The 24,718-nt window shown below is 39.2% G+C and overlaps 1 protein-coding gene across 2 annotated transcripts in view; it reads left to right on the top strand.

The window, feature by feature from the left end:
- tbxas1 (thromboxane A synthase 1 (platelet)) overlaps positions 1 to 24,718 on the top strand; it is a 75,285-nt gene that overhangs the window by 26,897 nt on the left and 23,670 nt on the right. For both annotated transcript variants that reach the window (XM_063004262.1, XM_063004263.1), the window contains exons 4-10: positions 9,629 to 9,681; positions 16,126 to 16,222; positions 18,758 to 18,874; positions 22,605 to 22,693; positions 22,838 to 22,986; positions 23,256 to 23,386; positions 23,487 to 23,810. In XM_063004262.1, the coding sequence (XP_062860332.1) occupies positions 9,629 to 9,681; positions 16,126 to 16,222; positions 18,758 to 18,874; positions 22,605 to 22,693; positions 22,838 to 22,986; positions 23,256 to 23,386; positions 23,487 to 23,810 (960 nt within the window). The remainder of the gene's footprint in view (positions 1 to 9,628; positions 9,682 to 16,125; positions 16,223 to 18,757; positions 18,875 to 22,604; positions 22,694 to 22,837; positions 22,987 to 23,255; positions 23,387 to 23,486; positions 23,811 to 24,718) is intronic.

Below are 24,718 nucleotides of genomic sequence, written 5' to 3' on the forward strand. Positions count from 1 at the left end.
ATGCATAAAGACCAGAGTAAAGGCGCGTTCACATGAGAAGCGGCAAAACTGCTTTTGCGCCAGCTGTGTCGTTGTTTTCTATGGAGTGTGGCGGTGCTGCTTCACCTGATTGAACTTTGACCCAGTTTGCTGCTGACCTTTTTAAAGAGCCTCCAATGAGATGAACTGTTTGTTATGATGCAGTAAAAGCAACTCAGGCTTAATGTGAACAAAACTTAACGTGACTTATAGTATTAAAATAATGAGAGAGGAATTCCATTAGTGGAGAGAACTTATGAGCAATAATGATTAAGAGAAGTGTAGTGTTCTTGTGTTGTTCTTTTAGTTTGTTTGTTTATTAGGATTTTAACGTCATGTTTTACAATTTTGGTTACATTCATGACAGGAACGGTAGTTACTCATTACACAAGGTTAATATCAAACACAGTCTTGGACAATTTAGTGTCTCCAATTCACCTCACTTGCATGTCTTTGGACTGTGGGAGGAAACCGGAGCACCCGGTGCATGCGGACACGGGGACAACATGCAAACTCCACACAGAAAGGACCCGGACCGCCCCGCCTGGGACCTTCTTGCTGTGAGGCGACAGTGCTACCCACTTAGCCACCGTGCCGCCCTGTTCTTTAAGTACATTAAACCATGTTAAACTTTTTTTTTTACGGTAAGTGTTTTAGACTCTTGGAAAAGTCGATTCTTAGCGTTTCTCAGCACCCCGAGCTGTAACACACGTTTAAAAGTGAAACAGTGAGGAAATCCCAGCTAAACACAGATACATGTGGACACTTTCAAAGTACATTTGACGCTTATTTTACACAAATGCAGATTCGTCTCATATTTACACTTTGATGACATTTTACCATATGCTACGCAAAGAACATGCAAAAAGGGGAAAACATGCAAACTCCGCACAGAAAGGACCTGGACCGCCCCCGCCTGGGGATCGAACCCAGGACCTTCTTGCTGTGAGGCGACAGTGCTACCCACCGAGCCACCGTGCCGCCCACCTTAAAACTTACAACTACAAATGTATTAAAACATGACTTTTTAAACATCTCTAAATATTTTCTTTCCAAAATTAAAGGTAACCAGGCCTTTTGATTTGTATTCACAGTATAGAACGTAACAGCTCTACATTATTTGCCAAATTGTATCATGCGGTACACCTGATATCATCTAGCTGATGATATCCTTCAATTTGTCACTCATGTGTATTAAGTTTTGAGTACTCATTCTGCCTTTTTCCTCTTCGCCATCATTTTTTCTCATACACATCAACACTCAACAACCCACAATAGCACATTAGCAGGATGTGCTCCATTAGGAAACACAACACTCACAGAGGTGATGGTATATCCATTTAGAGCTTCAGGCATCTTTGTACAGCGTGCACGTACATCTCACTCTCATTTCCTGTCTCCATCTATCAGCTTTAATTGATGTTTGGGCACTGTAGATGTCACAGTATTCATTGCGTGTCATTCAGAAATAAAACAGGAATTCACACACCCTTGAAAATGAGAGAAAACGCTTTTAAAACACTGAGAAAAGCAGCACAGCGTCAAAACAAGTAAAAGTGGCTAATCTTTTTGGATTAGGAGAATTCCGATAGGAGCGACTTTCAAATGTGGCCTGTCTGCTTCAGTCAGGTCTGTTTTATTGATCTTGCCCATCTGTGATGAATCCTCAATTAGACCATTGGCAGGATGCTCTGAGCCAGCCAATCGTTTGAGTTTAGCCCCTCTGCACTGTCTTCTGTTTAATGTGCCTCACTTAGACATACCCACACACACCCACACACACACACACACATGCATGTACAAAGTGGACATACAAACATTCTATATATACAAGCACACACCAACATGCACATCCAAAAATCTATAAAGATTGTATTACGAGTTGAAGTCAATGCACAAGCTTGTAACTGCAGAGAGCCAAGTTTGAGTCTTAAGTGTCACCAGCATAGTCAGGTGCTTAACAGATACAATACTTCATCTACTTGAAGATGCTACAATGGTCTAGTTGACACATCTACACAGATGGTGGAGGGATACAGGATGCGAAGCGTAGAGCTCTCTGTAAGAATCTGCTGCTGGCTGGTGTGAAGAAGTGGTCAGCAACTTTTTACATTTTGGATGGGATGTGGGGCAGTCTGTGTCTCTTTTCAGCCAGTGTTGGTGTGATTTATGTGGCAGAAAAAAGCTGGGGATGTTTTTGATTTATGCTACTCAGTACCCCATAACTCCCAGTGACTGGTGTGACTCATAATGCTAATAAAGATCAAGAATATAGATTAATATAGATTTTAGAATATAGATTATCTACATAGCACACTATTTAGTAACTGTAAAATTCTACAAGGCAACATGCTAATTGTATTATTTGGTTATATCTACACAGTTTAATATAGTTTTATTATGATAGTCATTGAACATAGGACTGGCATTTCTTCTTTGGTGTCAATGTGTTATTAAAGCCACATTTTGGTGCTAGCCATACTTGCTATCAAAGATTTTTAATTGTGACAACTTTATTATTGCTGTTAGCTAAGGAATAAACTATTATTTTTATTTTATTATCTATTATAGATAGATTTATTACAGATATCAGTCATTACAGCAGCTCAAGGTATAATAAAGTAAAAAGTATTAAAGTAAACAAGTGTTACTGTACAATACTATGTAGTTGAATAAATAAAATAAAGAAATTTAATATATAAATATGTAAAGTGTCCTTTGTAGTAAATATTAACAGTTGTGCAATGTTGTGCAATACTATATAGTATTATATACTGTATAATATGTTGGTTGTAAATGAGGTTTTATTTATATATTTTTCACACCATTCACTGTCTGCTGACTATAATGAAGAGGTACCTGGAACTTTAACCTAGATAACTGCCAAAAGCTTCTAATAAAACTCTTCCTGGTCACTAATCTGCCAAGCATCAAAGACTAGTGTGACAACACCAGCAGGTGATCTGGACAAAGCAGTTCCAACCCAAAGCAGCCTGATACACCTGCAGTTAAAACTATTAATAAAATATACAGTATAATGTCAAACCTGACACTTGAGAGTATAGTAGACGTCTATGTTACAGGTACATACACATCTAATCGAGTCAGACGCTGGCTATTTATACACCTGCACTAAAAGAACATGCAGTTTAAAATGCATCTTGGAACATAAATAAACATAAATACGTCATACTTTTACGTTCTGAATCCATATTCTAAATACAGATGTGCAGATCCTGATCTCTCTGAAATGACAGAACAGTAATGAAAGCTTAGGGAGATAAGATTAGAACAAAAGGCCACATCCCACTGCTTAATGCTCACTGAGGAATGGACTCACACACATCGCTGCCTAATGCCCACCAGGGAATGGCACTGGCCAGTGTAGAGGGGGAAGGGTAAAGGGCACAGTGCCAGTACTGTTCAGTCCTTCATTAGCTCTGGGTCGCAAGCTGCCATGCATACAAAATCCCGACTTTGTGAGTGGGTTTGTATAGTGAGGGTTTTTTTCTTAGACTTTTTCAGCCAATCCTTAAAACCACGAGTTTTAAATGGTAACTTCTGTGACAGAGATGATACAGATTAGGACTCTGTGATATGATAATATTCTGAGGGGAAACTGCTGCTGTTCAAACATTTTTGTTTCTTTTTTCTCATTTAATATTCTTCTAGTGCAAGATTAAAAGGGTCCATCTAATGGATTTGCAATTTTAACGTCCCCCATAAATGTTTAATAGAATTCAGGTCAGGAGATTGGATAATCCCTGCAATCGCATCTTCTTTTTGGAAAATAAATGCAGATTTTAGCGGTATGTTTGTGGTCATCCTTTAGTTAAAGCTCCCTTGAGATCATTGACAAGCTCCTCCCGTGTAATTCTGGACTGACCTCACCTTTCTCAGAATCATTCTTACCCCACCAGGTGAGATCTTGCATGGAGCTCCAGAGTGAGGGTGATTGACTGTGATCTTGTATTTCTTCCATTTTCGAATTATCACACCAACAGTGGTCTCTTTCTCACCAAGCTTCTTGCTGATGGTCTTGTAGCCCATTCCAGCCTTGTGCAGGTCTACAATCTTGTCCCTGACGTCCTTTGATAGCTCTTTGGTCTTGCCCATGGTGGTCGAGAGATTTGAACGGAAGAAACTGATTCTGTGACAGGAGTCTTTTATACAGGGACAGGACTAATTTGTGTGCCTCATGGGCACATAACCGGTCTGTGGGGGTCAGAATTCTTGCTGGTTGGTAGGGGATCAAATACTTATTTCCCTTAATTAAATACAAATTAATTTATAACTTTTATTTAATGTTTTTTTTCTGGATTTTTTTGTTGATATTCTGTCTCTCTCTGTTAAAATAAACCTTCCATAAAAATTATAGACTGTTCAAGTCTTTGTAAGGGGGTAAACTTACAAAATCAGCAGGGGATCAAATACTTATTTCCCCCACTGTATGTATATATATATATATTTTTTTTTTTTTTTTTCCCCTAATCTAGTCATATCCAATTACCTCTACTGATACAACCCTCCACTGCTGACTGAGGATCTTCGCAACTGACACACGCCCCCTTCGACCGACTGCCTCTTTTCACCTGCACGAGGCGAGTTCATGTGCGGATCAGCTTAAATCGTGCACGGAGATTCACACTCTGATCAGTATTATTCCCCAACTCTGCGCAGGCGCCATCAGTCAGGCAGCAGAGGCCATAATTGCACCAGTTATGAGGATCCCTGGTCTGACTTTGTCCCACCCCTATAAACAACAGCCAATCGTTGTTCATGTAGCCACCCAGCCCAGACGGATGGCAGAGCTGAGATTCGATACGATGTGTCAGAGATCCCAGCTCTGGTGTGCTAGCGTATTTTACCACTGTGCCACCTGAGGATGCCACACCATTTTTATTAGATTTAGTTTCTTAGTTGATGAAATTAACCTCTCCTCTCATACTGGTACATCGCTGTATTCATGCTTTTTCTGTGGGTGTGTATTGCCTCAATACTTTACACAGTAGCAGCCCCATATCATGATGCTCTCACCTCTATACTTTACTGTAGGTATAGTGATCATGTGCACAAACTTTCTTCTTACAAACATACAAAGCTGAATTATTGTCAGTAATTATTAGTCGGACCATTGTACCTTTTTCTAAAAGTGTTCCAATTTGTCTAAATACTTGTTTGCAAATTTTAGATGCAAATCTCTTCTTTTTTGTAGAGAAGTTTAGTATAGGATGTAAAAATAATAATTTATGTGATGCATAATGTTGCTTCTCTTTTTAGATCCAGTGACTGGTCCTTTTTTTCCTTTCTTATCATTATGCAAGTTCACATGTTCTTAATTACATGGTTTCATGAACTTTTCACACGGGATGTTTTAAGTGTTTGTTATTGCTTTGTAGTTTAATCCAAAACTCGTGTGATTGTTATATATTTTCAATCACTGCCTTTGTAGGTCAGCTCTAGTTATTTGTACATGTGTAATACTGCTACACTTCTCTATATATCTTATATACAGTATATATGTTTTTTTATATACAACAACAATAAAGGCATTAATTAATTAATTCATTCATTCATTCGTCAGAAAAGCTCCTGATCTGAGATGTAGGAGTCACTTTTTGCTCTGCACTGCCCCCTAGTGGTGGACAGGAACTCTTAACCCTCACTGAGCTGCTTTAATCACAATCCTCTGCACCCGTCACATCCCTCTTTTAAACCACACTGCAGCTCTCATTATGGTTTTACAGATGTTTGAGTGGACTTTATGTTCTGCACTGTCAGGCATTGTTAGTTTCACCCATGAGGGAGTGAATAAAGAAAAATTAGACGTGAAGCACCAGTGGTGTAAGGTATTATACAGTATAACAGATGTTAGAACTGGACACTAAAATAGATTCCTGACTTTGATTACCAGTGTGCACATATCTTTATTATTTCTGTTCTGCAGACATTTAAATTAGGTGCTTTGCTTTTTTCCTGGATTTTTATAAGGAGCACCATACTGTTATTTATTTATTAGGATTTTAACGTCATGTTTTGGTAACAATAATGACAGAAACGGTAGTTACTCGTTACACAAGATTCATCATCTTATCTTATCTTTAATTCACCTCACTTGCATGGTTTGGACTGTGGGAGGAAACTGGAGCTCCTGGAGGAAACCCACACAGACCCTGGGAGAACATGCAAACTTCACACAGAAAGGACCCGGACCGCTCCACCTGGGAATCAACCCCAGGACCTTCTTGCTGTGAGGTGACAGTGCTACCCACTGAGCTACTGTGTCACTAAGCAGAATACTAATACTAATATTGCCACCAAATAGCCTCATGTTTTTGTGGCATGGGTTTCACACATGTTTGTAAACATTCCTTTCAGATCAAAATTTGGTAAATATTGACATGATTGTACCACAAAATGCTGTAAATTGTTTGTTTTACCACCTCCCAAATCTGCACTATTGAATTCACACTTTGTGAACTTCAAATATGTTTATCTGGTATTGGGTCCCTCAATGTGCGTCAAGAAAACACAGTTATACCACGCCCAGCCTGAACTGTTGATACAGAGTGGATTCCTACTGTTTAGACCAAATTTTGACCCTACCATGTGCGTGTTGCAGATTCATAATTTTTTTAACCCTTAACCACCCAGTTCTATTGAGGTTGTACCCACTGCAGCCTCAGATTACTGTTCTTAAAACCAAAAGTAATCTTCTGCTGCTGTGGCTCATCTGCTTCACGGTTTGATACCATGAGCATTCAAAGATGCTTTTCTTCTCACCATGAGTTACCTAAGCTCCTTATTTTGCCATTTTCTTCACAAATATCTAGTCAACAAGGTATTTCAGCCCACAAAGCTGTTCTTCTCTGGATACTGTTCAATTTAAATTGAATTTATTTATTTTTTTATTGCTTTATTGTGTGTAAATTTGGTGCTGTTGTGTATTGTGTGTATAAACCCCAGGAGATCAGCGGTTTTAGAAACACACCATGACCAGGACATCAGTCCATTGCAGTACATTTACCAAATTCACTCACTTCCTCTCTCTTAAGGGCAACCTAAAGCAGCCAATCCAAAGCTGACGTACCCAGAAAATATCCTTGGGGAAAGAACAAGGCAATCATTGTACATACAGTGACCAGAGGCAAGGTTTACAGCCAGGTCCTCAAGATCATGAAGCTGTCCAGCAACTACAGTACCTGGGTGATATCTGCTACCATATCACCCAGCACTATCTAACTTCGTTTATTATAAAACATTAATGACCCAATCAGGTCACATTTTGTTCTGTATTACACATTGATTAGGGAAGTATATAAATATTTAGTGAATAAAAATATGTAAATAATGCAGTCATTTTTTAGTTTTAATTAAATTAATTTTAAATGAATATAATGGTAAACACATGAAAGATTTAATATAAAAGTTGTGCTATTAATTTGCATATAAAATAAACAAATCTGTGTGATTCTTAAATAATTTAGTGTAATGTTTTGGTAAATTATTCACTTGTTGAACATCTTTATCCAAAAGCAGAGCAGCACAAAGGGCTCGGTGGGTGGTAGCACTGGGTTCGATCCCCAGGTGTGGCGGTCCAGGTCCTTTTTGTGTGGAGTTTGCATGTTCTCCCGTGTTTGCGTAGGTTTCCTCCGGTAGCTCAGGTTTCCTCCCACAGTCCAAAGACAAGCAAGTGAGGTGAATTGGAGATACAAAATTGTCCATGACTGTGTTTGACATTTAAAACTTAGAACTGATGAATCTTGTGTAACCAGAAATTACCTGTTCTGTCATGAATGTAACCAAAGTGTGTAAGACATGATGGTAAAATCCTAATAAATAAAGTAAATGATCCAAATGTAACTTCTAAGTGAAGAGTTAATGGTTACAGGTTTTAATAAGGACCCAAAAGTGGCATTTTCTAAATGTCAGAATTTGAACATACAACCCTTTGATTTTCAGTCTAGAGCTTTAAATAGTGAGCCGCTACCCTTGACACACTTATCTAACTGTAACCTAAATGATTTGGCAAGGGCTTTGATCCAAAGTTATTTAAAATCAAGACAGGATAAATACAATGAGGGTTAATACATACTATGAGGGTTAAAGGCCTTGATCAGTTAGCCAGCAGTGACTGTTTGGCAGTACTGGTACTTAAACCCTAAACCAGTGCAGTATATCTCACCCACTGAGCCACCGCTTCCCTCTGTAGTTTTGCAACATTCAAATTTTTATTTCATTTTTTCATGTCATTTCCATTTGTCAAATTGGTATCACATACCGCCTGTTGTTTGCTTTCCATTGTACATCATATTCCATGCTTGATTGAATTCCAAAAAGAGCAGGCATTGACCTTGGTGATGAGAGGGTGGGGTGACAGCGATTGATAGAAGAAGATTAGATGACAGGGCAGAAGTAATTACTGCCACTGCATAAACGTGAATGTATTCATCTTTGCAAAAGTGGCCACCCACAGAGTTTATTCTCCTCAACTCTGTCTGTCTTTGTCTTGTCCTCTTCCTCTTGTTTTCTCTTTTTGTCTGTGCAACATGTATGTCATCTGATTTTGTAGCAAGAAATTTCATCTTTAAGCTTAAAACCACCCTGGACAGCTGGGTTGATCTTGTATTATATATTACTAAACAGTCAAGACATAGAAGTGGAACAAAACAGCATTTAAAAATTCAAATCAATGCCGCTCAGGTGGCGCAGCGGTAAAAACACATGCATCTCGAATACATCGTATCGAGTCTCAGTTCTGCCTGCCGGCTGGGCTGAGAAGCCACATGAACAACGATTGACCTGTTGTTCAGATAGTGGTGGGATATTAAAGCTGGATAGGGACTCTCTCTCATAACTAATGCAACTACGACCTCTGCTGGCTGATTGATGCCGCCTGCACAGAGACGGGAAAAGAGTGCTGTCAGGGTGTGTCTCTCCATACACAGTGCTGATCAGCACTGCACTCGTCAAAGTGTAGGTGTCAAAATGCATACGGCTGCTGCCCACGTGTCAGCTTTGTTCTCCTCAATCAGAGCGGGGATCGGCATTGGTGGAGAGGAAGCATGACGCAATCGGGCAATTGGACGTGTTAAAAGGGGAAAAAAAAGTTTCAAAAAAATTCAAATTAATTATAGAGATCTATGAGTTCTGATATGAGCTACTTTACCTGTTGTGTGAATATTATCATAATCAAAATCTTTTTAAACATTTACAATATTTAATCACAGTTTCAGCTTACAGAAAATCTTTTATTCAGGTTTAACATTAGTCCGCAGAAAGTGACCTGGTGTACACACACTGAACCTGGGTTTATTTTTCATGGTTTATGATGTTAGATTTATTAACCTGTCAGTCAGCTGTCAGTCTCACCTATAAAAACACATCAGAGCTGAAAAGCAGCAGCAGCACAAAACAGAAAAACAAAAACAGCCCAGAGCTTTCACGCTTCTCACTTTCATTCGAAATCATTCTTCTTCAAGTGATTTTACATGCTTAAATTACTTAACTGACATTTTTAATATATTGATATATAACGTGATAATTTGATGTGTGTGTCTGGCTCTTGTGGCAAACACATTGTAAATGACACTTTTCTGTTTGGTTGCAGGGGTTTTATGAAGCCCAAAAGGAGATGATTAAACAGTATGGAAGAGTGTGTGGGTAAGTTTTTTTCTATTTTTATAATAAATTACATTACTTATATATTAATAAACTATATTACTTAAATGATCTAAATAAGAAACTGGTTATTCTATATTTTACAAAAATGATTTGTTTATTGAATTATTTACCATTTTTATCAGCAACAAAAGGGGGCGCTTGGGTGACTAGGTAAAGTACGCTAGCCTAGGGTCGCGAGCCGAAAAAATGGGTTGCAGAGAAAAATAATAAATAATAATAAGAATTAAATGAAATAATAATTGAATAAACTTGTACCTGAAAGCCCCTTTGTGAAGGCTTTATGTTACCTCTTGTAAACCTCAAAGAGAGTAAGATGCTTTGCTTGTGTTGCCTGAGTCTCGTAAAAAATAATGAACAAAATGTGAGTTGGGATCTCGAATACATCGTATTGAATCTCAGCTCTGCCTGCCTTCTAAGGCCGAACGGCCACATGAACAACGATTGGCCTGTTGTTCAGATATGGGCGGGACTAAGCTTGATAGGGTCTCTCTCTCTCTCATGACTGGTGCAATTACGACCTCTGCTGAATTTTAGCGGTGCTATCGGTCAGTCAAGCTTTTGCAGTTGGGACATGATGTCTGAGGGGGGATGCCTAAAACAGCCTAGCCATTGCTAGGTGCACTTGTCAGTGCGCTCTCAGTGCTGGTCTCAAGCCTGGTCAAAAATAGGAGGGTTGTGTCATGAAGGACAGCGTAAAAACTGTCCAAGTCTGGTATGCGAACCAAATCCACTGTGGCGACACCTAAATACAGAAGCAATCAAAAAAATTGCAGCAAAAGCAGGTTTTACTTTATAGGTTAGGTTAGGTGTATGAGACTAGAACAGGTGACTGACTAAACTAATAACCAAGTAAAGTACTTCACAGATTCTAATCAAAACATAAAAGGCAAAATCCCACAGAATTGTGTACTTGTATGTGGAGAGCAGTTGGGTGGTAACTCAGTGGTGGGTTGAGTAGCTGGCCAGTTTTACCTGAATGCTCTTCTCTAATACTGTCCCTGTGTTTTCCTGGTTTGATGGGTATTGTGTGGAGAGTTTCCACCTGACCTGCCACCTGTCATTTTAATTTCAAATCCCGCTTCAGGCTGCAGTTTATCACTTTTTAATTCATTCAGTTCTGATTTTCCTGGCTTTTGTTTTTATGGCTTTTCAGACGTAGTCTTATTCTACCCTGTTCGTTCCTCTTGTGATTGTGTTCACCCATCTAATATCACAGTTGCTGGTTGTTGTAGTACCTGAAGTGTCTGCTTAAGTGAACTGATTGACACAGGTGGTGTCGTATCGGGTCTCCAAAGATTTTTACAGCTTGGCCCGTGGTTCTGAAGGTTCTGAAGGTGAACAGTACAGATAAAGTTGAAAGATTACCACCAGTGGTCTTTTCCAGTAGACTGAATTAATCGCTATAATTTGTGAATGTCATATTCAGTAACAGACTGGACTGGATATTATACCAGACTGTAATTAAAGACTTTATGACAGCTCTGAAAAATCTGCCCCATCAGCTCTTGTGCAGACTGAACTTCCTCACCTGGCACAGGAAGTGCACATCATGCTGGCTCCTTCCTGTGATGGATTAATGTTCTCTATTCAGTTTAGGTCCTTTGTGATTGTCGTCCCTAAGGGACTCTACATCCAACACAGTTATGTCAAGAATGTGTAGGGCAAGCAGAAATGGACGGTTCCTTTTCTTCTTTTAAAGGAGCTAAGCACTCCTACTCATATTCCCATTTATACAGTACATGATGAACAACATTTAATCGATCATATCAACAACTTTAACCAGCTTTGTGGGTTTGTTACCTCAATCTATTCACAGTCCATGCTGTGCTTTTTAATATTTGCATTTTTTACCTAAACCAAACCCCCCACACCCCATTGTAGGACAAGGAAAGCTTTATTTGTATTTTTATTACTTACACGACAGAACTCCATCAATCCTATACGAGAGAAGCACTCAGACAAGGGACAAGGTCTCAAAGTTTGAGATGCCTTCATTCATTCTGAGTACTACAATAGCTTATATAGACACAGCTATCTGTGGAATAGGCTTAACATTTAGTTAGAATAAGTGAGATAGAAAAGGATGTTAAAAACAGGAACAGAACCAGATCATAATGGCTTTGTGGTTAGCGTTATCTGCAGGAGCAGAAGTGTATAACACTCAGCTTAACACTCAAAAAGTGCAGCACCATAAGTACAGTGGGGTCAAAAAGTATTTAGTCAGCCACTGATTGTGCAGGTTCTCCTACTTAAAAAGATGAGAGAGGTCTGTAATTTTCATCATAGGTACACTTCAACTATGAGAGACAAAATGAGAAAAAAAAAATCCAGGAAATCACATTGTAGGATTTAAAAAAAAAATTTTTTTTAATTATGGTGGAAAATAAGTATTTGGTCAATAACAAACAAGCAAGATTTCTGGCTCTCACAGACCTGTAACTTCTTCTTTAAGAAGCTCTTCTGTCCTCCACTGGTTACCTGTATTAATGGCACCTGTTTGACCTCGTTATCTGTATAAAAGACACCTGTCCACAGCCTCAAACAGTCCAACTCCAAACTCAACCATGGCCAAGACCAAAGAGCTGTCGAAGGACATCAGGAAGAAAATTGTAGACCTGCACCAGGCTGGGAAGAGCGAATCTACAATAGGCAAGCAGGTTGGTGTGAATAAATCAACTGTGGGAGCAATTGTAAGAAAATGGAAGACATACAAGACCATTGATAATCTCCTTTGGGGTCAAGATCTCATCCCGTGGGGTCAAAATGATCATGAGAACGGTGAGCAAAAATCCCAGAACTATACAGAGGGACCTGATGAATGACCTGCAGAGAGCTGGGACCAAAGTAACAAAAGCTACCATCAGTAACACACTACGCAGAGAGGGACTCAAATCCTGCAGTGCCAGGCGTGTCCCCCTGCTTAAGCCAGTACATGTCCAGGCCCGTCTGAAGTTTGCCAGAGAGCATATGGATGATCCAGAAGAGGATTGGGAGAATATCATGTGGTCAGATGAAACCAAAATGGAACTTTTTGGTAAAAACTCAACTCGTCATGTTTGGAGGAAGAAGAAGAACCCAAGAACACCATACCTACTGTGAAGCATAGGGGTGGAAACATCATGCTTTGGGGCTGTTTTTCTGCAAAGGGGACAGGACGACTGATCCGTGTTAAGGGAAGAATGAACGGGGCCATGTATCGTGAGATTTTAAGCCAAAACCTCCTTCCATCAGTGAGAGCATTGAAGATGGAACGTGGCTGGGTCTTCGAGCATGACAATGATCCCAAACACACCGCTCGGGCAATGAAGGAGTCGCTCCGTAAAAAGCATTTCAAGGTCCTGGAGTGGCCTAGCCAGTCTCCAGACCTCAACCCCATAGAAAATTTGTGGAGTCCGTGTTGCCCAGTGACAGCCCCAAAACATCACTGCTCTAGAGGAGATCTGCATGGAGGAATGGGCCAAAACACCAGCTACAGTGTGTGCAAACCTGGTGAAGACTTACAGGAAACGTTTGACCTCTGTCATTGCCAACAAAGGTCATGTTACAAAGTATTGAATTGAACTTTTGTTATTGACCAAATACTTATTTTCCACCATAATTTACAAATAAATTCTTTAAAAATCCTACAATGAGATTTCCTGCATTTTTTTTTTCTCATTTTGTCTCTCATAGTTGAAGTGTACCTATGATGAGAATTACAGACCTCTCATCTTTCTAAGTAGGAGAACCTGCACAATCAGTGGCTGACTAAATACTTTTTGGCCCCACTGTATATGGACACTTATATAAAATTTCAATATATTATATGCTTTTAACATGATGGCAGTTTTGAGGCCCTTTTCTATTCCAGTATGATGGTCTGTAAAGACTCAGTTTTACAAATTTGGTGGGGATGAAGTGTAGTGGCTTTCACAGAATTCTGACCTAAACCCCACTGAACTTTGTGAGTGGCCTTTTCATCCAACATCAAAGCTAGATGGGCACCAATCCCTCTTACACAAAGGGTGATTTTAATGGGGTTTGGATTAGGATGTTCGGCAAGCTCATGGTCATGTATCTACAATATGGTACTGTGACTTCTACACTTTATTTTTAGTGGTCATCTTCCCACTGGACAGACCTACATTTCAAATGAAGCTGTTTTATTTCTTTACATATTTATTTGTCCAGATTCGATTGGTCGCCCGGTGCCATGTAAAACTAGCCATAGCCGCTCAGGTGGCGCAGCGGTAAAAAGAAACGCGCTGCAACCAGGGCTGGATTCTGAGAAGCGTGGTATCGAATCCAGCCTTGCTTTACCGGTTCGAAGCTGAGTGGCTATATGAGCAACGATTGGCCGGTTGCTCATGTGGGGGGTGGGACAAAGAACCGGATGTGGGTCTCTCTCTGTCAGAATGCGATTGCGTTCTCTGCCGGCTGATTGGAGGCGCTTACACAGAGATGGGAGAGGGTGCCCTTAGGGTGTGTCTCTCCGCATGCAACGCTAGGTGGCGCCAAACTCGTCAATGTGTGGGTGGCAAAGATGCATCTGGCTGCTGCTCGTGTTTCGGAGGGGATACGGGTTAGCTTCAATCACCTCCGTCAGGGCAGGGTTCGGCATAGACAGAGAGGAAGCACGATGCTAATTGAACAATTAGATGCGCTAAAAGGGGAGAAAAAGGGGTAAAAAAAAAAATAATAATAATAAATAAATAAAAAACTAGCCATGTACTGGACTCACCAACAGTCCATTATACACTGCACCAGATCTTTAAAATAATCAGTGACCATTCACAGGGCTTCTAGTGTGTTATGCTTCAGTTCATTTCTGTTAGATGGGCAGCGAGAATAGCTCATGTTTGATACCCCTGTCTGCTCCAGGAAGATCAAAGAAAAGAAGGAGACACCAGGCTTCCTGTCTTAAATATGAGCTGTGCTGTGTGTAGGAGCTGAGAGTCGAAATGGGAGGGAGGAGGGGGAAATGCTTTATTGGCTAAAACAGAAAAAGGGGAATTGAGTCGGAAATGTGTGGCTATAGTGAATGTCAGGAGGCATTACCAAAGCTTTCAGATGGAGTAACCCAACAGTCCAGGTCTGCTGCAAAAAATCAAAGATTTTGAAATATGTATGACTCTGTGCACACTCAGCTCCATACCTGTCAGCTTCCACTCCACCATTATCAGTCATCAGCGTTCAGAAAAACTGAAGATAACAGTGAAAAATCTCAGAAGGTTTACCAGCTACAGAACAGGTCAGCTCATGCTGACCAAACACTTTTTGGGAACATTATTAACTTTTATGTTTAAGTATCTGACTGCTGACCAGAGGCTGCTTTTAAGGCTTTTAAGGCTAAGTGAGGATTACCACAAATAATATAGCCACGAGGGTCACATGCTTGGAATCTAGACCATTGAACATCTAGACTTGTGTTAGAGCCAGGATCTCAAAAAAGCCTCAGGACTAGATCACACTTACACATTTAATCTTTTTAAACCAGCGTTACCTTTTTTAAGCTATTAAAATGCAGCCTTTGGACACAGGAGAAACAAAGTTGAACTGAATACGTACACAGATTAGGCATAACATTATGACCACCTTCCTAATATTGTGTTGGTCCCCTTTTTGCTGCCCCATATGCAACAAACTGTGATGCACTGTGTATTCTGACACCTTTCTATCAGAACCAGCATTAACTTCTTCAGCAATTTGAGCTACAGTAGCTCGTCTGTTGGATCGGACCACACGGGCCAGCCTTTGCTCCCCACGTGTATCAGTGAGCCATGACCCTGTCGCCGGTTTACCACTGTTCCTTCCTTGGACCACTTTTAATAGATATTGACCACTGCAGACCAGGAACACCCCACAAGAGCTGCAGTTTTGGAGATGCTCTGACCCATCTCTTCTAGCCATCACAATTTGGCCCTAGTCAGACTCACTCAGATCCTCACGCTCACCCATTTTTCCTGCTTCTAACATCAACTTTGAGAAAAAAATTTCACTTGCTGCCTAATATATCCCCCCCACTAACAGGTGCCGTGATGAAGAGATAATCAGTGTTATTCACTTCACCTGTCAGTGGTCATTATGTTATGCCTGGTTGGTGTATTTAAATTACTGTTGTTTGTTAATGATTAATAGAAATAAGAAGCATTATAGTGCAAATTCAAACGTCATTTACTAAGATACTGGTATTATATCTTAAAGCATGTGATTTATTTATGTATCAGTATCGTAGTGCCTTATCACCCAGCCCTACTTTAATGTAAGTGTTTAAGTGTAAGATATGCTTGTGTGTGTGTGTGTGTTTATGTGTAGGTGGGGCTGAGGCTGTGTGCTTACAATGTGCTTATTATTCTGCTGTAATTAATGTTAGTAGCACTTTGTTACTTATTCATTTATTTCCACTGTGTGTGTGCGTGTGTGTGTGTGTGTGCGTATTTGTAGTTATTATCTGGGCAGACGGCCAGTGGTGGTAATAGCTGACCCAGACATGCTCAAGCAAGTAATGGTGAAGGACTTCCAGAATTTTCCTAACAGAATGGTGAGAATGACACACAACTGCACCCACACACACACACACACACACACACACACACAAACCTAAACAATTTGATGAATGGGTGTGAGGCAGTTTGGAAGAGTCACTCTGTAATAAAAGAAGCATCTGAACTCACCACCCATCTCCACAGTGGTCAGTAAACATGTGCGGTCAGATGTGGGTGTATAATAAATATCTCAGTATCTTCATCTTAAAGTCACAGCAGGTCTGTTCAAGTCAGAAATTCACATGATCCTAATTCAGGTCACATGATGCACCCAGGCAGGGCACCAATCCACTGCAGGGCACTACACACTAACCCATTTACTTACCTACCTGCTCACATCAAGCGCCACAAAGACAATCTTATGGCCTAAGTTTGTGTGTGTAGATGCAGGTGTCTGTAGCGCAGCTGCAGGTGTATGTAGATGTAGGTGTGTGTAGGTATAGTTGTGTGTGTGTTTGTGTGTGTGTGTGTGTGTGTGTGTGTGTGTGTGTGCTTTGGGAGGTAAGAATCAATAATTGTGTGTGTAGGGTCACTGAGCCTTCAACTCTTCTAGACCTCTCAGGTCACCACTAATGACTACATGACTTATTTATTGAAGTAAGGGGTTCTGTTTTGAGTTAGCCTGGGCCAGAGTGCAAAGCCTGCTGGGTAATGACAGTGATGAAAGTGAGATCATGTGAATTTCACATGTATATAAATCAAGCAGGTTATAAATATCTCAGTGTTTTTATAAATTATCCTAGCAATTACCTGCGGAGCTCTGGGCTATGGGACGTTGGTCAGTATTGTGTGTGTGTGTGTGTGTGTGTGTGTGTGTGTGTGTGTGTGTGTTTTTGTGTGTGTGTGTTAAGCTTCAGTGAGAAGCTTAGGATCTGTACACCATCTGTGACAGTCAGCGGGAGAAAACCCATAAAGTGGATTACCATGGCAGCCCCGAATCAAACACAATGTGCTGGCTTCTGTTTGCCCAAATAAATACTTAACATTCCTACTCCACACACGCACACACACACACACACACACACACACAGAGAGACACACAGAAGAAGGAATATCTAGTCAATAATCAATATATCTGAAGCAGCACTCTGTCTGGTCCCTGTTATCTTTAATGCCTTTTTTTATTTTAAAAAACCCTTTTAAAACATTTAAACATTTACTCGAAGCGCAAAGCAACTTTTCTCTAAGTGTTCTGTGTTTCACATCACCTGTGCATAACCATAGAGTTTTTTTGTTCTTTGAAACAGTTAATGAGATAGAAAGCAATAAAAAAATTTCATTTTGCCTGTACAAAAATAGAAAAGAAGCTTTTTCCTAACAAATCAAGCATCTACTTGATGCTTTCATGTTAAATCTAATTGGTTGACTTGTTCTCTTTATGATGCAGACACACATTGACATAACTGATTAGTTTTCTTCATTTTTATCCTATAAATAACTTTGAGGAATAACAAAGCATTGTACAACCACATTTGCTATCAAAAATAGTAACAAAGAAGCAAATTATTTACATGCAGTTATTTTTGCAGTTTGATTATTTCCTGTCTGCTGCTGACTGATGTCAAAACAGAATACAGCAATAAAATACAGCGATGTCTGCATCAGTGGACAAGCAGAATAAATAAGCAGTTTTTTATTTCTTAGTCACATGATTTACACGATGCCCTCAGCCAGTCAGGGTGTTGAGGTTGTGAAGGACCATGACATTTCCATCTAGGATCATTGGCTTAAATTACAGCACCTTGCTGTAACAAAACCATTTCTAGATTTTGTCTCAGATTGCATTTTCCCAAATTTGTATACAATGCAAAAGCCCTAAAACCATCTACTTAGATTTAAATATAATACAGTATATTTACACTAGATTTTATATTTATTGTAACTCAGCTAGACGCTCCTGGCTACAGAAAGCACGAGGTGAATCCAACACACCTGCAAGAATGAGAAACAGAACCAATTCGCAAATATTTGGAAGCTTGAATGAAGTGATATACAGGGAGAATGTTTGAGAATCTGTTTTAACCACCAAGAAACTAAATCTAGAAAGAAACTTAACAATCCCAAACATTAACCCAAAATAACCCAAGACTGGCCTCCATTAAGTGAATGTGATGCCTTCTAGTTAATCCCTGACTAGAAAAGTGTGTGAAGTCTTGTTGTGAACTGACGTCCTTTTTCCTGGGATTGACCACTGACTTAAATCAAGATGAATCAGTTACTTAAGAATAAAGAAATAATTTCTGAAAAGTGTATAAATCAGTGGTATCTTCTGGAGGAAAAGAGGAATTGATTGGAGAAGAATATTAACTATCTATTTTTTATGTAGTTTGCCTTATAACCAGAACAACAATAATAGCAAAAGAAATTAGACATATGGTTTTCTTTGCACTGAAAGAAATTTGCATAGTAAAAACTAAATAAAAAAAGTCCTAATATTGTACCCTTATACTAATACCTACACTAATTGTAAATTTTCTGTTTTGTTAACCATTGCTAACTGATAATTGCTCTTTTTGTTGGATGTTCTTTAGAAATTTAATGGAGCAACTAAGCCAATGAGTGAAAGTCTGATCATGCTAAGGGACGAGCAGTGGAAACGAGTTCGCAGCATCCTCACACCATCCTTCAGTTCTGCCAAAATGAAAGAAGTAAGTTTCTGTATATTATAGTATATTATCAGAAATAATAGGAATATTGGTTTAAAAAAATGATACACTGGAAATAGGTTTAATTTATAATTGGTAGAGTTTACACAGCTCTGTGTGGATGATCACAATAGTTAGACAAATAAAAACTCAGACTAAGTACAGACACTAGATTCATATGCACACACACACACACACACAAGAAGTTTCATTATCTTAAATATGGTATCTTGTTTTCACTCACACATCTGAAATACTTTAAACGTAATCTGTATCAGATGAAAGGAATGCACATCCATCATCTGCCCTGGCCCTGAGAGGAGTCTGCTCATTGAACTGATGTGTGAAATTGATGTGTGATGTGTGAAATTCTGGGTAGTCAAAACAGTAAGACAAACACTGGGAAGAGTTTAGGAATTAAACTGGAATATGATGTAACATCACATAACATTGATATGAGCTAAATATCATTGTGGTCATTGGCATTTTCATTTTAATTAATAATGAAATTGCCAAGACTGGTATGGAAGAATCGACTGGTCTGAAGCCTGACCTCGGCCCTATCTTACACCTTTAAAATGATTTGCAATCACACCAAGTCTACAAACCTTTTAGTCAATCTTTCTTCCTAAAATAGTAAATACTTGATTTTGCCATCACGCTTCTTTTGCAATAAAACTGTAGAACATTTAGAGGTACAAACAAAATGATGATTAAATGTTCATCTGCGTTTTTAAACAACAGACTCAAGATTAATACAGTTTCTCAAGACAGTAATCTACACACACCCTGACTCAATAATCTGTGGTTTAATAAGAAAAGGATAATTTCAGAAATACTGGCTACAGCAGGCGAGCAGGAAGATGTTTTAAATAGACGGGCTGCCGACTGAATCTAAAATAATGGACTGGCGACCTGTTCGGGATGTTTCCTGTCTTTCGTTCAATTAATCAGACCTACCGCAACCCTGACCAGGATAAAGCGGCGATAAAGCAGACAATGAATAAATAAATAATTCACTGGTCAGTTTAGTTAAAAAGGAAATTTATTACTGCATGCTGGTGTTGGAAGAACCTGTGATGCATCTCTGAATATGAATATGCATCGTTTGTGGTTTAGCATTTAAAAGACTTTAGCAAAGTTTACATAAGTGTTCCTATTGTTACTCTAAACACCATAGAAACTATTAAGATAAAACATAATTCTGTGTTTAATGAGTACAATTTGGACATGAACAAGAACCCCTAAGGAACTGATTTATTTTTAGTTTATTCCTGTGAAATGTTCTGTATTATTTTTATAACCAACACTTGGCTGCCTTCTTAACGTTTGACCCCAAGGACTTTAGCATATTTAACAAGTTGTACATCCTGTTTTCTTTTTCAGCGGTTGTGCAGGATTAGCATACACATTTTGCATTTTTCCTTCAAATGCTACATCTGCTGAAAAATCTAAATATCCCTAAAGACAAAACTGGCTGTTCATTAGTTAATACATCTCATATTTTATATTTGCCCTATTTTAGTCAATTACATAGTTTCTTTTAGTGCAGGAAAAAAGAGATTTTTAGTTTAGGGATGGGTAATATGCAGTGCCCTAGGTAAAAAATTATATTAATAATAAAATTAAATTGTCTCCCTGGTTACTTAATCAAGCAGTACACCAAATTTAATTGGTAAGCTAATTTAGATAATTAAACACAGCTAGGCTTAATTTCAGTGTAGCTGGGGACTTTCATAAACTCTAAAGCTAAAATTAGTTTTTATGAACTCACAATACAAAAACGACTGGGAATCATGGGTAAGATATCAATTAAAATGATAATTAAGAGAAACATCATATTAAAAAATAAATAAATAAATAAAAAAAATAAAAAAAAGCACTTGAGCACCTGGATAGGCCTCAAACATTTTAGGAAAGAAGAATGTGGACAGAATAATAAAAAAGAAGAATGAAAATTGCCAAGGGTTGGTTCAGAAAGTGGTAACCAAACTTGTTTAAACTGCTATGTTTGGTGGAAACATGGTGGTGGTAGCATAGTGTTGGGGAGATTGGGGACACTGGCCAGGGTTGATGGAAAGATTGATAGAAGCTGGTAATAGGGATATAGGATAATGAGATACACTATATAACAAAAAGTATGTGAACATTATTCCTTATTATTCAGTTTAGGTGTGTAATGAATTGTATTGATACTGTAATAAATGCCTGTGATGATGGTCTTGTGTAAATGATATCTGAACATATTGATAATGTAAGTTGCTTGCTGATAAGCATGGCCAGGGCTTGGTTATGGGTATGCTAGAGTAGAAAGTGCTGGTCAGTACAATATCATGTCTGGTTTTGTAGATTTTATACAGCAGCCTTAGGTCAGTTCTAACACTCTGGATGTGTCTTGCTTTAGTGTTTAAAAAATCTCCAGGGCTCAGACTTGCTCCACATGTGCCTTTCACTTTTGCCCAGTTGTTCATTTTCCCTCTTTCCTCTTGTACCCTCTTCTCTTTTTTTGTGGTGAGCAGAATCAATAGGCAGGTCTGGTGTGAGATGGAAGCTTATCACAGTTGCAGTCATGGGCATCTGAGGGACAAGCTTGAGTGCCACAGCCTGAACAGAAAAGGGGGGTTAGTGGGGTATGGGGTGAGAGAGAGAGAGTATCCAAGAGCCTGAACACTAGAACACTTTCATTACAGGACTGACAGGCTGACTACATGTGACAAAATCCATCTAGATTTTTAAAACAATACTTAATAATACAGTAATTAGCTGTAGTTTGATCCATTAGTATATAGACGCCTTTTATCCAAAGCAACTTACACTACAGTTACAGTGTACAGTCTGAGCGATTGAGGGTTAAGGGCCTTGTTCAAGGGCCCAACAGCAGCAACCTGGCAGTGGTGGGACTTAAACCAGCGACCTACTAATTACTTCTCCAGCTCCTTAACCTATAGGCTACGTGCCCTTGTTGCTGACCTTTAAAAAGAATGAGATTTTATTTCATTTCATTTAACCTGATTTGATTATAGATTAATTTTTTAAAACCTGCCACAATGTTTTCCTGAGTTTTGGCTAAATGCATCACCATATTTTTGTTCTATTCTCATGTTTTAATGATTACTTACTTATGATTGTGGTTACATGTATCAGTTCACCCTTAGCGAAAGTCACAAGCCTGGGGAAATAGGGAGGGATTGCACCAGGAAGGGCACTCGATGTAAAAATGTGCCAAATCAAGTTAGCTGATCAAAATTTAACAACAATCACCAATAGTACTGTTGGCCAGCAGGGTGCCGGTGGAGACTCTGCTACTGCTGGAACAAGGAATAGAAAAAGAGAGGGAAGGAAGGTTTACATATTTAACATAATTATATTTAAATATTGTGAATTAATTTGACTTTATTTAGTGGCATCAAAGAACAATCATTCTAATTTGGATGGGACAGAGGTTGCATAGCGGGAGGAGCACTTTAGGCTGCAGTTTTAAGGTTGTGGCTTTGAATCCTGGCTCTGCCATGCAGCCGCTATTGTTGAGACCTTGAGCAAGGACCTTAACCGCCCAATGGCTGACCCTGCATTCTCACCCCAGCTTCCAAACCAGCTGTGATATGCGGAAAAAAAGAGTTTCATTGTGCTGTACACGTGTAGATATATATATATATATATATGAAAAATAAAGGCATTCCTTTAAAATAAACATTGTTTGTGAACTCTGGTGTCTGTGTGTGTTTTGTTTTAGATGGTTCCTCTCATCAATATAGCTACAGAAACATTACTGAACAACCTGAACACATATACAGAGTCTGGAGAGAGCTTTAACATCCACAGGTGAGGCTTTGTGTAAATGTGACTATACTGGGTAGGACTTAATAAAAGTGAGGAAAAGATCCCCCATACTTAACTATAATGTTTAAAAGAACTGTTGTATACACACTAAACTTAGTGGTAATAACTGCTAATATCTTTTCACAGGTGTTTTGGTTGCTTCACGATGGACGTAATTGCCAGTGTAGCATTTGGAACGCATGTGGACTCTCAGAACAACCCAGATGACCCGTTTGTCCATCATGCTGCCAAGTTCTTTGCCTTCTCTTTCTTCAGACCCGTCATTCTAATCTTGAGTGTGTATTTCTATCACGTTTATTATTTATTACTCAAATCTCCTACAGTGCTCAATAATTTTTCCTTTAATTATTTAAAAGTGGTGGTCACGTAATAAAATCCCTCATAATCCACTTTTAAAATGACCTTTAATGATGCCAGTAAAAAAGATATAGCACATTTATTGTTGGAGGCTGGAAAATGAGGTCTCATTTCAATGTCTTTGCCCTTGTGGTTATGACTTATGAGGACTGAAAAAAGCTTCGTCTCATTCTCATCATGCTCCCAGTGATGTTCCCGTTCCTGATGGCGCCCCTTAGTGGCTTGATCCCAAGTAAAGACCGTGATGAGATGAACAGCTTTTTCACTGCTTGTATTCAGAAGCTTATAAAACAAAGAGATGAACTGCCACCCAGTCAGGTACTACTAAATCCCCAACATGTAAACATTATCTTCACCTATGCATGTTTCTCACTAACGTCGTGCTTTAACGTTTTCCGTTGGTTTGTGTTCTTGATAGAGGCGGAGGGACTTCCTGCAGCTGATGCTGGATGTCAGGAGCAGTAAGGAATGCGTAGCGCTGGAGAACTTCGACGTTGTCAATCATGCAGATGAGCAGGCTGGGGTCGACGAAGACACCGGATCAGCACATGAGCTCCCAAAACGCAGTCAGCAGAAGAGGATGATGACGGAGGATGAGATTGTAGGCCAGGCCTTCATCTTCCTCCTGGCTGGCTATGAGACCAGCAGTAACACGCTTGCATTTGTCTGCTACCTGCTGGCACTTCATCCAGAATGCCAGAAGAATCTACAGACTGAGCTGGATGACTTCTACAGCAGATATGTGAGTTCGAATAAGTTCATTTACTTTTGTCCACACTTACGTCCACCTATGCTCTTGTTTATGAAGGTTTATGAAGTCTTTCAAACCCTAAGCTTCCTAAATACCCTAGAGCCACCATATCCTAAGCTGGTGTAGAACACACTGAAGGATTTTTTACCCCAGTAGTATGTGACATTAGTGCACGTCCAGTGATTTGTTATTTTGGTTGACTTTGTAGGATTCCAGATAACTCTAACCCTAACCTTAACCCTCTTCTTGGTCAGGGGTTGAGGTCAGCAGCAGCAGAGGAAGCGAAATGTTATAATGTAATTGTATACAGACAAAAACAAACATACAAAAGAGACTATAGAGAATATTTTACATATTTCAAGGATGTATGAACCTAAAGCACTTTAAAAAGATTGAAGTTTATTAAAACCAAACCTGATGGTAAAAATCTTCACTATTATGCATCAGGCCAATTCCCATTTGTAACTAAAACAATAGTTTTAGCAGTTATGTTACATTGCTGAAGAAAGCTGGCATTTTTTTCCATACATGCACTCAGTGGAATGGTGCTTATAAATATAGCTCAGGTTTGCAATAATAGCAGTACCGTGTGTACATGTGTGTGTGTATACACATATACAGAACTAGAAAACGTTGAGAAAAGATTCTTAGCTGAAACCTGTAATCTGTGGGTTCGGAGTGGGGGGGTAATGGTGGGAGGGCAGCGAGAGGGGCCTGAGAGCAGGTCTATGGATTGTGTGCTGTGAAGGGAAATGCTGTAAAAGTAGCTTTGGCTGACCCACATTACTTTTCTGTTATTTTTACTGAGATCAGTTTACTACTTCTTAAAATCAAGGACCTTGAAGAAGCAAAACATTGCTTAGGTTTTGCATAATGTGGTTTTTATAAACTCAAAATAA

This window comes from Trichomycterus rosablanca, chromosome 11 (assembly GCF_030014385.1).
Source record: "Trichomycterus rosablanca isolate fTriRos1 chromosome 11, fTriRos1.hap1, whole genome shotgun sequence".
NCBI lineage: Eukaryota > Metazoa > Chordata > Actinopteri > Siluriformes > Trichomycteridae > Trichomycterus > Trichomycterus rosablanca.